Raw genomic sequence first — 16,481 nt, forward strand, 5'->3', positions numbered from 1 at the left:
GCAAAGCGTCTATTTCCTCAGTCTGGAGTTTTTTGATTCTAGCCCCATGTTTGATTAAGGTGCCTCTCATGACGCACTTCAATGCTTCCCATTTAATTGCCTGAGGTGTGGGATCTGTCGCATGAGTATGGGCAAACGCTGCAATGTCAGATTTCAAATCACTCAAACAGGTGGTGTCTCGTAAAAGGTTGCCATTCAATTTCCATGAGAATTTTTTCATAGCCAGCCCGGGTATCTCCAAGGATAGAAAAATAGGGCAATAATCCGACTGAACCATATTACCAATTTTGGCATCAGGCCTCCAAGATAAGACTCCCCTGCTGACCAGAAAAAGGTCAATTCTGCTGTAGGAGTTATGTGGAGTAGAATAGAAAGTATAATCCTTACCTCTAGGATTGAGGATTCTCCAGACATCTATCGGATGTAGTTTAAGTAAGAATTTTTGTAGGGCTCTCACCTTTCTCGATGGGACCGCCCTCCGACCAGAGGAGGTATCTAGTTTGGGATCAAAGACAAAGTTAAAATCTCCACCTATCACAACCTGGCCCTCCGCAAATGAAGACAGTTTCAACAATAGAGACTTGCAGACCTTAGGCTGTTCCCGGTTCGGGAGATACCAGTTAACTAGGGTCAGGATCCGTTCAGCAACTTTAACTTTCATAAAAATATAGCGTCCCCCTTCATCTATGACCGTGTCTATCAATGTGATATTTAAATTCTTACAAAAGGCTATTGAGACACCTTTTGTCCTCGAATCGGGGTTGGAACTATGGGACCATCTATCATAAAGTCTTCCCCCGAAAACTGGTATCCGGTCAGTTCTAAAATGAGTTTCTTGAAGAAAAAGTATCTGAACCCCTAGCTTGTGCATATCTGAAAGTACGTGACTTTGTTTTTGGGGAGTATTGAATCCCCGTACATTTAGGGAACCAAATTGTAAGGAACCCATTTTTCAATAGAACGTCGAGTACCCAACCGTTAGGCCCCAAAAAGGGGTTATCCTGCCACCTGAGAGATGAGAGCAGAAAACCAGACGCAGCAAATTAGAAGAAAAAGAAAAGAAAAAGAGTAGGCAAATATAGAAGAAAAAAGGAATGTAGCAGTAAATTGTACCCCTGGGGGAACTGAAAATTAAAAACTCTTACTTAAGATATGGGGTATAGTCGTTTCACGAATATCACGGTTTGGACCAACCGTATAACCCCTTAACGGGTCGTGTCCTTTCCACTGAAGAAAGGAAGAAAGTCAAAACAATATATAACAAAATAAATCGTATACCGACGGATTCGATAAACAATATATCTGTATAACACACTTATGTTCCCCGGCGAACTTCCCTGAGACAAAGAAAATACACAAAATTACCCAGTACAACCGAACCACCAGAGGGGAAGGGAAAGGGCGAAGAAAAAAGGAAAGGGGGGAAGGGGTGATCAAAGGAGAGGAGAGGCGGGGGAAGGAAGAGAATGGAATAGTGGAAAGGGAAGGGAAAATGATCAAGGGAAAAGTGCAAAGCATATATCAACACGGCCATTACTGCCTAAAGCTAGACAAAAGACCTAAGGGTCCACAACCGACTGAACCAAAAATACTGGACGCTTGCATATCAGCCGTCTTCAGATACATCATTACAGTTCTGTCCTCTACCACGAGATCTAGTGCGGCCTCTTCCACGGTTGCGACGCGCCCTCTTTCGGCGCTGTGGCATAGGGCCCATATCCTGACCAACGGGATAAGGCCAGTCAGGGAATTGTAGGCCCGGATCCTCGAGGTTCAGAAGGGAGAGAAATGAACGATGCTCCCTGGGGTGAGATAAGGAAACCATCTGGGTTCCCCGCCGAACCTGAAGGCGGAACGGATATCCCCAAGAATAGGGGATCTGGCTCTGGCGAAGGAGGTTAAGTAGAGGTCGCAGAGCTCTCCTCTTTTGGAGGGGTCTCCGTGACAGATCCGAAAGGAACTGTAATTGGTAATCTTGGAATCGGATCTCCTGTGTCTTTCTGGAACAGTTGAGGATTTCTTCCTTCACATGGTACCTATGAAAACGACAAATCACGTCTCTAGGCAGACCTCCATCCTCAGGGGGAGGACCCAGCGACCTATGAGCTCTGTCAAATTCAATACCCAACTCTGGGGCAGTATTCCTAACGGAATTGAACAAAGCTTGAAGAGTCGCAGTTAGGTCACTGGCTTGGACTGATTCCGGTAGACCCCTCACTCTCAGATTTTGCCTTCTCTCCCGATTCTTCAAGTCCTCCATATGGTCTAGAAAGCTCTCAAAGGTGGACATCTGGGCTGACAGTTTATCCTCAAGGGCTAGGATCTTGCTGGAGAGATTTTCCACAGTAGTGTCAGTAAGTGTGACTCTGCCCGCCAGAGCTGAGACATCCCCTCTCAGGGCCATTGTTTCAGCTTTAAAGGAGTTCTCCACCCTGGAGATAAAGCCCTCAAGTTCCTCTTTAGTTGGAACGTTGCTAATACGGGCCTTAAAAGCTTCCCACAAGTCTGGGTCAGGGCTATCTTGTGGCCGCATATTTGGTAGAATAGGGGAACCACTGGGGCCTCCACTGATGGTCAGCTCCACTCGTCGCTCACCCTCTGTGGCTTCTGTGGGGTGGTTTAGTAGAGGGGGGAGATAACCTGCTCCACAGCCCGGTTTCTGAATAGAGAGTTGTTGAAGCATCCCCTTTGTTAGGTGTAAGTGGCTGAGGTGACAGGCTAGGAGGCAGCTGAAACTCCTGCAGCACAGGCCACTCAGTTTGGGAGGGGTAGAGCTCAGCTCTCTGTGACCAGGACTTCACAGCTTCTCCCTCTGTTTGTACAGTCTCATGATCCGAGCCCCCACCATCCTCCCTCTCCCCTCCAGTACCTTCATCTGAGACCCCCTGCAGGGGGGCCTCTCCTGAGTAAACAGTCTGGTGAGACACTCTGGAAACCTCTGTGCAGGCCTGTGGTGTCTCCTTCTCTCTCTGTTTGTTTTTTGCCTCATGTGTAGTGCTGCAGGGCTTGGGGGAGGGATCAGCCATCTTAGGATCAGTGCAGCTCCAAGGCCCCTTCCCAGAGCTTCTTAAAAAGCGAGATATACTCCCAGGGAACTCCACAGGGGGTCCAGAAGGGGTGGTGGGGCGTGCAGACTTCCGTTTAGCAGCCATAGGCTCCGGTAAAGTCAGTTTCTGGGCTGTTGCAAGGCTTTATTCGGCCGGGGAAGCAGGAGCTCAGGGATTAGCAGCCTTCCTCCATCATGGCCAGGACACGCCCCCTCCCCCCCCCCCCCCCCCCGAAAACATATTTTTGGAAATTATGAATAATAATAAATAAATAAATAAAACAGGCACGGTACTATTATACTAGTGCAAGCGGAATTATCTGATCAAAGATCATATGATGAAAATTATCCCACCCGTACAAGCCACCGAAAGTGAAATGCCAGGTGCCTCCAAAAGCTTTTGTCTGGGAAAAGTGTAGACATTCGTTCTGTTTTCAGCCCATTAACAATTTAAGTGCTTAGTTTGTACATCTTCAAGCAATTGTCATAAAACTGGGAGACCGCATAAAAACTAGATAAATTATGCATCAGTTTTTGATGGGGTTTTTTTTTTTTTTTACATTTTTCCATATTTCATTGCACTGAGTACTAGGCCTAATACTTGACTTCCTGCATTTTTCAGCAGCCACATGAACATAAACAACACTAGACTGATTTAGACCCTACTAAGTTGTATTGAAGTATTTAGTTATAATGCTCTGATTAGGGCAAAGGTCATTGAGTGGGAGGAGGAGATCTGTGACCATCCGGTATTGTGACTGATGGATTCTGTATTATGTACTTTATACAGAGATGTTGGCTTTCATTGTATTAATGTCTGATTTATATGAATGCTGAAAAGTTTTCTATACCAGGGGTGTCAAACTGCATTCCTCGAGGGCCGCAAACCATGCGTGTTTTCAAGATTTCCTTAGCTTTGCACAAGGTGCTGCAATCATTAGGTGTGTAGGTGATTAACTTATCACCTGTGCAGTACAAGGAAATCCTGAAAAGATGACCTGGCTGCAGCCCTCGAGGAATGCAGTTTGACACCCCTGCTCTATACTGAACACCAAGTGTGAAAATTGCAAGGTTTCTGAAATTTTTTTTTTTTTTTTTTTTGTAGGACTTTCATACAACGAGGAACAAATACACAAGTTTGATAAGTAAGTCCTAAGACCTTAGATTGCAATCATTGACGTTGAGCAGCCTCTGATTTTTGTCATTGTAGCCAGAAGCTTGCTCTTCACTGAGATTTGTACTTTACTTTCTATATTGAACACTGTAAAATTAGAACAATATCATTTACCAAGAGAACTCACAGGATGCCGTGCCACCATGGAGAATTGCTTTATCTTGATGTAAAAAAAATGGGAGAACTAGCAGTACACATTTAATTAGCACTATCACAGACATTAATGTGTTTGGAAGATGCAGAGGTACCCCAGCAAAAATACGTTTTCATACCTGACCAACCCAGAAAAATACATTTGTGGTATTATTTATCTTAAGCTAGTAGAAAGCTGCTATGGCTGGCAGCAAGTTACCCAAACAAAAAACAGGTCGATGCAGCATTCTGTTTAGGAAACCTTTTGGGATTTTGCTTGGTGCAAAAAGCCATTTTCACTCAAAACATTTCAAGAGGGTGTTTAAAGGGAACTTGTCACATCGGATAACACTTATCTGCAGATAGAGGGTTATTAACAGGATAATAGCATTAGAAAGGTTCCTGGCCAATTGGAAATTTCAGAAAGAAGCCATCGGCTTTCATTCATACAGCGCAGCGCAGCTGTGGTGTATCAGCACAGAGTCAGCTGTCAATGTAGCAGGGTAGTGCTTGCAGCTGCTGCGCTCAGTGCTGTGAGCAGTGACTGTAGCCGCGGCTCTGGTGATTAGCCGCTGCTCTCGGTGCTGTGTGTGGTGACTGTAGCCGCTGCTCTCGGTGCTGTGAGCGATGACTAGCCGCTGCTCGCGGTGACTGCAGCTGCTTCTCTCAGTGCTGCTCTCGGTGATTAGCTGCTGCTCTCAGTGCTGTGAGCAGTGACTATAGCCGCTGCTCTCGGTGCTGCTCGCGGTGACTAGCCTCTGCTCTCGAGTGCTGTGAGTGGTGACTGTGGCCGCTACTCTCAGTGCTGGGAGTGGTGACTGTAGCTGCTGCTCTCGGTACTGTGAGCATTGAGTGCAGCCGCTACTCTCAGTGCTGGGAGTGGTGACTGTAGCCGCTGCTCTCGGTACTGTGAGCATTGACTGTAGCCGCTACTCTCGGTGCTGTGAGTGGTGACTGTAGCTGCTGCTCTCACGCGGTGCCGAGGAGACGTGTCATCCACACAAAGCAAGCAGGAAGGCAGCATCGCAAGGAAATGATGCCCATCGGACCGCCCCGCAGGTGAGTAAAATAAGTTATTTTTCTTCTCTTCCAGGTCGGGTTGGGGGTATTCTGTAATGCTGTATATCAGCCCTGAAAGGTGATGGCCGTATCTCTTATCGGTCAAACCTGGTGACAGATTCCCTTTAAGGTCATGTACTCGCAAGAGCCGCACTTTCTGTGAGGCGGCCAGACAGCATTGCAGTGCCATTAATCTGCAGATTTAATCCTACATCTGAATGTTATTGGCCTTAATCCAGGTTTTTCTTGAATAAAAAACAGAAGATAAGATGCTGTAACATCTTATTTGAAAGTTTTCCCAACTACTATTAAAGTGAGCATTTTCACTCTAGCTGTACTTAAAAATAAAAAATATATAAAAAAAACAAAACTAATTTTAGTGTCCAGATTATGCATCCATTCTGACTTGGATTTTTAAGAACTACACCAGCGACATCAGATCTAAGATCTGTTTAATAATGTGCATTTTGTATTGTGAAATCTGATGACAGATCCACTATAAAGCCTGCTAGTTATGGTGTATTTTAAAAACAATTCTGATTTTTCTGCTCTTTATAGTATAATTTTTTTGGGATACATCTATAAAATTTAGACCATTCATTTTTCATGTATTCCATGTTGTTCAGGTAGATGTTGTGGCTCCTCATAAGTTTGTTGTGCACGTGAATATGTGGCACCTCCAAAGATATCTTATTAATTAAATGTTCATAATCTGCACACACTCTAAGGCCATTTTCACACATCCGACATTCTCTTTCCCAAGTAGGGACTGGCTGCAGGTCTCCTAACCCAAACTTAAGAGCATTGGAATTTACAAGGCTGATGAGTTCAGGCAAGGAGACCTCTTGGACCATGAGTTTTGGATGTGTGAAACCAACCCTAGTCTTCAAAAAGTAAAAAAAATGTGCCTATCCTAAAAAAGTAAGTAGGCGACATTGAGAAGGAGAAGACTGCTTCAAAGGGGTAGTTTCAAATAGTGTGTATATATATATATATATATATATATATATATATATATATATATATATATATATATATATATATAGCCTGAGATGGAGAGTACAGGGAACTCGGGAAATATTTGGGGACCTCTACTATTTTTGAATGGTGTCTGTCAGCAAAAAATGACGTTCAAAATAAGTACAAGAGCTCGGTGCATCATGGTGTGGCCAAACGTTTACCGTATTTTTCGGACTATAAGACGCACTTTTTCCCCAAAAAATTTTTTGGGGAAAATGGGGGTGCGTCTTATAGACGGAATATACTTACAAATACCGTGGCGGCAGTCCCGGTCCGATGCTGCAGCCTCCCTTCCCAGGCTGGTGCGGCTCTCTGTTGCGGCGGTGGCCTGTGAGATGGGGGTGGTGGTGCCTGTGAGGCGGCTGAGCTCTGCCGGCATTTCGTGAATGCCCGGATGTCCGCGCAGATCCATTCCTGCGATGCGGTGGCCTCCGGGATAATGACCCCCCACAGACCACCGCCGCCCTTGTCCCACAGAGCACCGCTGTCCCACAGAGCACCGCAGCCCCACAGAGCATCTGTCGCAAAATGATGGCGGAGACCTGCCACACCACAGAGCAGCACCATCCTGGGATGGGATGGGATTTCCCGGAGGCCACCGCACCAGCCTAGACCACTGAACAACCCCTGTGATCACTCCTCCACCTGTGCTGAAAGCACTCCATGGTAGGCTGAATTCGAACTGTAAGACGGACCCCCATTTGACACATTTTTTTCCCTTATTTTCCTTCTGAAAATTTGGGGTGCATCTTATGGTCCGGTGCGTCTTATAGTCGGAAAAATATGGTAAGTGCACCTTCCCACCTGCTTGTTTTCCCTTTATCTCCACCCACTGTGATCTATGATCACAGCTGTGGATTTACAGAGCCAGAGAAGGGCAGACCTACAGTGGGTGCATTTGATACTGTCCATTTTGCAACTTTTCCCACCTACATAGAATGGAGTAGTCTATAATTTTTATCGTAGGAACACTTCAACTGTGAGAGACGGAATCTAAAAAAAAATCCAGAAAATCATTGTACGATTTTTACATAATTTGCATTTTATTGCTTCAAATCAATGTTTCATTCAATAGAAAAATAGAACTTAATATTTGGTACAGTAACCTCTGTTTGCAATTACAGAGGTCAGAAGTTTCCTGTAGTTCTTGCCCAATTTGCACACACTGCAGCAGGGATTTTGGTCCACTCCTTTGTACTGATGTTCTCTAGATCTTCCAGGTTGCTGGGCTGTCACTGGGCAACATTGAGTTTCAGCTCCCTCTTTCTGTTGGCTTCCGGTCTGGAGACTGGCTAGGCCACTCCAGGATCTTAAAATGCTTCTTGTAGAGCCATCCTTAGTTGACATAGCTGTGTGTTTAGGGTCATTGCCATGCTGGAAGACCCAGCCACGATCCATCTTCAATTTTCTTACAGGTCATAATCTCGCGATCCATCCTCCCTTCAATGCATTCATCCTGTCCCCTTTGCAGAAAAGCACCCCTACAGTATGATGTTTCCCCAACTATGCTTCATGGTTGGGATGGTGTTCTTGGGATTGTACTCATCCTTCTTCTTCCTCCAAATACGGCAAGTGGAGTTGATACCAAGGGGCGTGGTCTAGCAGGAGATGTGAGAGGACGCTTGCCGGACCTCTCCCGCTGCCCGAACGGAGACTTAGGAGATACTAAAGGCGCCGCTGAACGCCAAACACCGGAGGAGCAGCTCCTGAGTAACCGGGGAGCAGGGAGAGTAAACCGCACGCTGCAGGAGCCGGTAAATGACGCGCAAAAGGCAGAAAGAAGCCGGGGTGGCGGGCTGCACGCGCTCCCAAGATGGCGCCGACAGCGCAGCGGAGGAGGCGGCAAAGGCAGGCGCTGCTTACCAGAAGCAGCTAGAAATATTAGCAAAGCTGGAGCAGTTCGCCAGAACAGAGGAGGCAGGACGGATGATGCAAGGAGCTGAAGGAGAGGTGACAGGAGGAGCGGTGGACTCAGTGGAGCAGACGGGTGAGCAGGCTGGGGCACAGAGGGAGGTGGTGGAGAGTGAATCCTGCATGGCACCCACCATAACACCAGCCATAAGCAATGCTCCACTGGATAAAGTGGCTGGGCTGGCCCTAGATTGTGTAGCACAGCTGGGAACTGTATGTACTGATGAAGCTGCGGAGCTGACCCTGAGGGACATTTTCTCTGCTATACTGTCTTGCAAGACTGCATTAACAACCCTAACTGCTCAGGTAGATGGCCTGAAGGGGGAGGTTTCCTCGTTCCGCTCAGCTATGCACAAAATGGAGGGGAGAGTTGAATTGTTGGAGGAACGTGTAGGGGGAGTGGAGGACCAAATTGCTGAAATGGCTAAAAGGGAGAAAAAATATGTCCAGCGCATTTCAGAGTTGGAGCTTAAAACTGACGATCTGGAGAACCGCTCACGTAGAAATAACTTGAGAATTATCGGTGTGCCTGAAAAGGCAGAAGGAAACAACCCCACTGAATTTATGGAGACATGGCTGAAAACTAAGGTGGGAGGAGATAGTCTCACTAAATTATTTGCGGTTGAAAGAGCGCACCGGGTGCCGTCCAGACCTTTGCCCCCTGGATCCCCTCCAAGGACCCTTCTGGCTAAAATCCTGAACTATAGGGACCGAGATATTCTGCTGAGAAAGGCCAGGAATATGGAGGAATTAACCATCGATGGCAACCGAGTATCTATCTATCCTGACTATTCCACAATTGTGCAGAGGCTTAGGATGAAGTTTGGAGAGGCTAAAAGACGTTTGCGTGAACTGGGCCTGGCTTATTCTATGCTGTATCCGGCAAAACTACGTGTGGTGGCTATGGACAAGGTCCACTTTTTTCAGAGCCCTGAGGAAGTGTCGCATTGGTTGGATCTGAACGCGAAGCGTATTGGAGCGGAAAAGAACCGCTGAGGAAGACCAGGAGTGATTTTCTGACTAAAGTGTTCATTTGGCAGAATTAACTGAGTTACGGGTTCATTGTGACAGAATACTGGAGAAATTTGTTTTGAAGGACTAGTGCGCTATGGTTGTGTTCGGCGGCGCAACTGTTTTTACATTATATTTCAGATGGGCGGGGGGAGGGGAACGACTGATGGATAGCGGGAAATTTATTGTGGGTGAGTGTCAGCTTTTAAGTCACTGGTAGGAGTGTGTTAGTACGTTCCCTTTTTCTCATATAGAGAGGGAGTAGGAGTTTTGCGAGGAAGGAGGTTATTGAGGGAGGGAGAGGTAAGGTTTGGGTTATTTTGCAATAATGAGGGATTGGGGGGAGGTTTGGGGTGGGCGGGGTCAGTTCAGGGGGGGGGAAGAAGATCAAAGGATGGGAGAAGAGCATTTTCATTGTTTGGCACTATGATGGGAGATAAAGTTAAAATTTTGAGCTGGAACATTAGAGGTCTATCGAACAATACAAAGCGTACGGCGATTTTGCAATATATTTTGAAACAGAGGCCCTCGCTGGTATGCCTTCAGGAAACCCATTTAGTTAAAGAAAAAGTGGATATACTGCATAAAAGATGGGTGAGGAAGGCGTACCACGCGACATTCTCGGCCTACGCTAGAGGGGTGTCAATTCTTGTGCACACGAGCGTACCGTTTGAGGAGGTGGAGGTGGTGATAGATAGTGATGGACAATATGTATTCCTAGTGTGTAAAATATTTGCTAAATTGCTATGTGTGGTGTCGGTATATATTCCTCCACCGTACTCGGGGAAAAAATTGCAGGAAATCCTAAATATAGCCGGTAGATGGGGAGGAGTTCCTTTGCTTATAATAGGAGATGTCAATAACATTATCAATGATCACTGGGATAAGGGTCAGCACGCACCGCTGAGGGCGGAAGGGAATGAGACAGCGTTTGGCAGTTATTTGAAAGAAGTGGCATGGAGGGATCTGTGGAGAGTCCGTAACATTGACACATACTGTTTTTCCTGCTATTCGGCGACATACGGCTCGTTGTCTCGTATCGATTTGGCCCTAGGTAATGAAGGAATGGATGGGTTGGTGGAGGAGGTGGAATATATGACTAGGGTAATCTCGGACCATAGTCCGCTGGTGGTAACACTGCAAATTGAAAGCCAGGGGGAGATAGCTAAACGGGGGTGGAAAATTAACCCTTTCTGGTTGCAAATCCTTGATACGGGAAAGATAGGGGAGGAGCTGGAGGAGTTCTTCCAAATTAATAACGGTAGTGCAGCGAAATACGTGGTGTGGGATACCATGAAGGCATTTCTGAGGGGGATATTATTTAGAGAGATATCTAGACACAAGACACGAACGAGGGAATCGGATAAAGCGATAATGGAAGAATTGAGGGTAGCGGAGGCTGCATTGAATGCTCTGCGCTCACAAGACACCATAAAGCGTATGAAGATGGCTCAGGAGGAGGTGAATAAGTTACACATACGTAGAGCAGAAAGGACAAGAAATTTCCAAAGTGAGGCATTTTATGCGGAGGGAGAGAGGGTGGGTCATCTGCTGTCGGTGGTGGCATCTGCACAGAGGGACTCGGCATACGTACATGCCTTAGAATTGGAGAATGGTAGTATTGTCACACAGGGGGCCCAAATTGTGGAAGGATTTAAGGGATTTTACAGCAAATTATATTCATCACGATTGGAACAGGGGGAAGAAGATATTGATCGGTTTCTAGAGGAGGCAGAATTGCCTAGAATAGAGACTGGTTGGATAGGCCGCTTACGGTGGAGGAATTGGAGGGTGCCTTGAGATCCATGGCGGGAGGGAAGGCGCCGGGGGCGGACGGCATTCCTGTTGAACTTTATGGTGTCCTTGCTGAAGAGCTGCTGGCTCAGTTGCTGGGGGTCTCTGAGGAGTCGCTGGAGAGGGGTGTATTGCCTAATTCCATGCGGGAGGCCATTATTGTGGTCATCCCCAAACCAGACAAAAACCCACGGTTACCGGAGTCATATAGACCAATATCACTCCTAACAACAGATGTCAAGATTCTGGCTAAGGCCCTGGCGAACAGGCTGACCCGGGTGATAGAAAAAGTGGTTCATTCGGACCAATCAGGCTTTATGCCTAATAAATCAACTGCCATTAATTTGAGAAGGCTATTTCTCAATATGCAAATACCGGCTGATAATGCTGGCAAGAGAGTGGTGGTTTCCCTCGATGCACATAAGGCCTTTGATAGTATAGAATGGCAATACCTGTGGTCGGTGCTGAGTCGTTGTGGGTTTGGGCCAGTCTTTATGTCATGGGTGAGACTCCTATACTCCTCTCCGGTGGCCAAAATCAAGGTGAACAATGCGATGTCAGACAGCTTTCAGCTCTTTAGAGGTACTAGGCAGGGGTGCCCGTTGTCCCCGCTGCTGTTTGCTTTGGCGGTGGAGCCACTGGCAGCGGCTATCAGAAGGTCTCAAATGGTGAAAGGATTTTTATATGGGAAGATGGAGGAAAAAATTGCCTTGTATGCAGATGACATATTGCTTTTTCTTGAGAGCTCTGGGGAACCATTGAGGAACGTAATAGCACTAATCGAGAGATTTGGGCAAATTTCAGGGTTAGTCATCAATTGGGACAAATCGAGCGTTTTGCAGGTAGATAGAGAAGTGGATTGTACGAGGGAGGTGGAAGAAGGTACAAAATTAAGGGTGGTCACACAATTTAAATATTTGGGGATTCAGGTAGCTCTTCCCTTAACCAGATTTGAGGAACTTAATCTCGAGCCTTTAGTAACTAAGATACGCACCAAGATCTCAGTTTGGAGTAAGCTAAATTTGTCGGTGGTAGGAAGAGTAAATCTCCTCAAGATGGTGGTGATGCCTCAGATCTTGTATATTCTACATAATTCTCCGGTATGGATCCCAATGAGAACATTCCGTAAGTTGAGATCGTTATTCGGAGAGTTGGTGTGGGGAAGGAAGAGCCCAAGGATTAGGCAGGAGACTCTGCAGAGACCCAAAGATGAGGGGGGGCTTGCATTACTCAACCCATGGTTGTACTTTCTGTCTGCACAGAGCCAACATCTTAGGGGATGGGGGAAAGGGTTAGAGGAAGAACTGGGTCATAGTAGTCTGGTGCATATCAGCGGGGTGTGGCCCTTGAGTTTGGGTCTGGAATCAGGACTCTTTAAAAAAAAATTGGGGATTGGCTGTCCCACCATGAATTTAATTCATAGAGTATGGCAGATGCTGAAGCGAATTAGGGGAGTTGGGGGATTCACGGAATTCTCACCTATCTGGGATAACTCATCTCTTCAAGAATTTAACCATATGGAAGGAATGGGAGAATGGAGAGAAAAAGGCATTAGGTTGTTAGGACAATTGATTCACAATGGGATCCTTAAAGGGAAGGTGCCATCAAAAAAAAAATTTTTTCAGAAATTGTAAAAATGTAAAGAATTAATGATTACATTTTCTTAAAAAATATTATCATTTGTTTATAATTTAGTAAAATATGAAAAATAATTTGAAAAGTTTTGGAATTTCCACTTTTAAACACTAGGGGGAGCAGCTGCTGAAATTTCAGAAAAACCTAGTGTACAACTAGCTCACATTACAGCACTGCAGTAATTGTGGGCGGAGTCTGCTGACGTGTGTGATGTCACTCCTCTCCTTCTGGGTGTCTGCTAAGGGATTAGAGAGGATGATATTCAGGAACCCAGTGAGCAGCCATTTTGTTGGTGACTGCAGAGTATGGCTGCCGTCACACTATCAGTATTAGGTCAGTATTTTACCACAGTATTTGTAAGCAAAAACCAGGAGTGGAACAATTAGAGGAAAAGTCTAATAGAAACATATGCACCACTTCTGCATTTATCACCCACTCCTGGTTTTGGCTTACAAATACTGAGGTAAAATACAAACCAAATAATGATAGTGTGAAGGCAGCCTTATACTGACAAGTAGACAGTCACCAAGGATGGCAGGCAGCAAGGATTCTGGGAGATATGTGGTGGAGGGAGCAGGGTGACAGCAGCACAGAGTATTTCAGGAGAGCAGTGTGCTGGTCTATGGGGGCCCCCTGTTTGGTGCGCGGAGCAGCCAGGGATTGTACATAGAGCGCTGTCTTTTATACACATGGATGGACCATCTGCTTCACAGAAATCTAGGAAACATTTCTGCGGATTGATGGCCTGGTCTGATCCAGACTTTGCATGCAGACCCCATTCCCCTCCTCAGATCCTGTCTTCCCCATCCTGTCCTGGCGATGTGTGAAAGCGAGGTGACAGGCGAAGTACGGGGTGACGCTGGGAAGGAAATGTAGCCATATAGTAACAATAAAAATGAGACCCCTCTCTTCAGCTGCCTCACCAGCCTTCCCCTGACTGCACCTAACTGGAGGTCACGCTGTCCCCTCTATTACCCCAGACCCGCGTGCAGGTGCTCAGCCAGAACCACCATAGAATGGGTCCGCTTTCTGAAGATAATACTGCCATAGTGTTCTCACATAATACCGCCATATAGATCACACATAATACCGCCAGTGTTCTCACATACCACCATATAGATCACACATAATACCGCCAGTGTTCTCACATACCACCATATGCTTCTCACATAATACCGCCATATAGATCACCCATAATGCCGCCACATAGATCTCACATGTATTGTAAATAAAGACTCGGCCAGAATAAAGTCCTTTATTAATCTTTTTTTATACCATACCGAACGCATAATCCTCGACTCCCTCATCTCCCACAACAAAAATAATAAACCACAATGGGGAAAGACACGCAGGGGGGAGAGGAGTGCATAGGAGAGGATTAGATACTGACTGCTGAGCCGTGTATCTAATCCTGTCCTGTGTGATACTGTGCTGCGCCGTGTATCTAATCCTATCTTGTGTGATACTGTACACAGGACAGGATTAGCTACACAGGACTAGATTAGCTACACAGGACAGAGGTAGCAGTGGTAGATGGTATATAGAGGCAGGCAGCAGTGGTAGATGGTATATAGAGGCAGGCAGCAGTGGTAGATGGTATATAGAGGCAGGCAGCAGTGGTAGGTGGTATACAGAGGCAGGTGGCGGTGCTATACAGAGGCAGGTAGCGGTGCTATACAGAGGCAGGTAGCGGTGCTATACAGAGGCAGGCAGCAGTGGTAGATGGTATATAGAGGCAGGCAGCAGTGTTAGGTGGCATACAGAGGCAGGTAGCGGTGGTATACAGAGGCAGGCAGCAGTAGTAGATGGTATATATAGGCAGGCAGCAGTGGTAGGTGGTATACAGAGGCAGGTAGCGGTGGTATACAGAGGCAGGTAGCGGTGGTATACAGAGGCAGGTAGCAGTGGTATACAGAGGCAGGTAGCAGTGGTAGGTGGTATATAGAGGCTGGTAGCAGTGTTAGGTGGTATATAGGGGCTGGTAGCAGTGGTAGGTGGTATATAGGGGCTGGTAGCAGTGGTATATAGGGGCAGGTAGCAGTGGTATATAGGAGCAGCTAGCAGTGGTATATAGGAGCAGGTAGCAGTGGTATATAAGGGCTGGTAGCAGTGCTATATAGGGGCAGGTAGCAGTGGTATATAGGGCCAGGTAGCAGTGGTATATAGGGGCAGGTAGCAGTGGTATATAGGGGCAGGTAGCAGTGGTATATAGGGGCAGGTAGCAGTGGTATATAGGAGCAGGTAGCAGTGGTATATAGGGTCAGGTAGCAGTGGTATATAGGAGCAGGTAGCAGTGGTATATAGGGGCAGGTAGCAGTGGTATATAGGAGCAGGTAGCAGTGGTATATAGGAGCAGGTAGCAGTGGTATATAGGGGCTGGTAGCAGTGGTATATAAAGGCTGGTAGCAGTGGTATATAGGGACAGGTAGCAGTGGTATATAGGGGCTGGTAGCAGTGGTATATAGGAGCAGGTAGCAGTGGTATATAGGAGCAGGTAGCAGTGGTATATAGGGGCAGGTAGCAGTGGTATATAGGAGCAGCTAGCAGTGGTATATAGGAGCAGGTAGCAGTGGTATATAGGGGCAGGTAGCAGTGGTATATAGGGGCAGGTAGCAGTGGTATATAGGGGCAGGTAGCAGTGGTATATAGGAGCAGCTAGCAGTGGTATATAGGAGCAGGTAGCAGTGGTATATAGGGGCAGGTAGCAGTGGTATATAGGGCCAGGTAGCAGTGGTATATAGGGGCAGGTAGCAGTGGTATATAGGGGCAGGTAGCAGTGGTATATAGGAGCAGCTAGCAGTGGTATATAGGGACAGGTAGCAGTGGTATATAGGAGCAGCTAGCAGTGGTATATAGGGACAGGTAGCAGTCGTAGATGCATAAGAAAATAAACACCCTGTACTTACCTTCAGTCCTCTTCCAGGAAGTGCTGAGTCATGTTCAGGGCAGAGCAGTGTGACGATCTCCCTGCTCTGCTCTGAACAGGTGGACAGTGAGCAGTGATTGCAGCCTGTACTGTAATACTAAGTACAGGCTGCAATCACAGCTCCTGGCTGCAGATACTCACCCCAAACCTCTCTTCCCAGCAGCAGCTTCTCCCTGGCAGCTCCTGCTATGATGGCACACACTGAGCTGTGTGTGCGATGACAGAGGAAAATAAAAAACAAAATGGCCGCGATCTCCTCTCACAGCTGTGACGTAGCAGCCCAGGGGGCGTGCCCAAGTCACAGCTGAGAGGCAGGAGGAGCGGTCGGAGCCCGACTGTTGGCTCCTATGCCCATGGCTGCCGTAAGTGAGGTGTGCAAGTGTCGTGCCCAGACACTTACACCAACACTAATGAAAATGGCGGCCTCCAGTGGCAAAAGTAAAAATGAATAAATAAAAAAGTATTAAAGTAGTACATTTACTTTTGTATTAAAAATAATTGATTATATAATCAATAATTATTAATACAAAAACTAAAATCACGGCACCCTCCCTTTAAGTCTTACGATGCGTTTCAGCAGGAGTTTCAGTTTCCGGGGTTAAAATGGTATCAATATAGGAGAGTTCAGCACGCTTTTCAGGCACAGAGGAGGAGGGGGCCCATGGTGATTCCGAAGGATCTTATGTTAGACTGTATACTAAATAATAATGGAACAAAGGGGGCTATATCGGAAGTATATGGGGATTTACTGCACACATTCTTGGCGGATTACC

At 46.5% G+C, this 16,481-nt stretch overlaps 1 protein-coding gene across 2 annotated transcripts in view; it reads left to right on the forward strand.

The window, feature by feature from the left end:
• The window catches only part of TBK1 (TANK binding kinase 1), a 114,981-nt gene that overhangs the window by 69,059 nt on the left and 29,441 nt on the right, over positions 1 to 16,481 (forward strand). For both annotated transcript variants that reach the window (XM_069764669.1, XM_069764670.1), the window contains exon 16: positions 4,152 to 4,191. In XM_069764669.1, the coding sequence (XP_069620770.1) occupies positions 4,152 to 4,191 (40 nt within the window). The remainder of the gene's footprint in view (positions 1 to 4,151; positions 4,192 to 16,481) is intronic.

Source organism: Ranitomeya imitator, chromosome 4 (assembly GCF_032444005.1).
Source record: "Ranitomeya imitator isolate aRanImi1 chromosome 4, aRanImi1.pri, whole genome shotgun sequence".
NCBI lineage: Eukaryota > Metazoa > Chordata > Amphibia > Anura > Dendrobatidae > Ranitomeya > Ranitomeya imitator.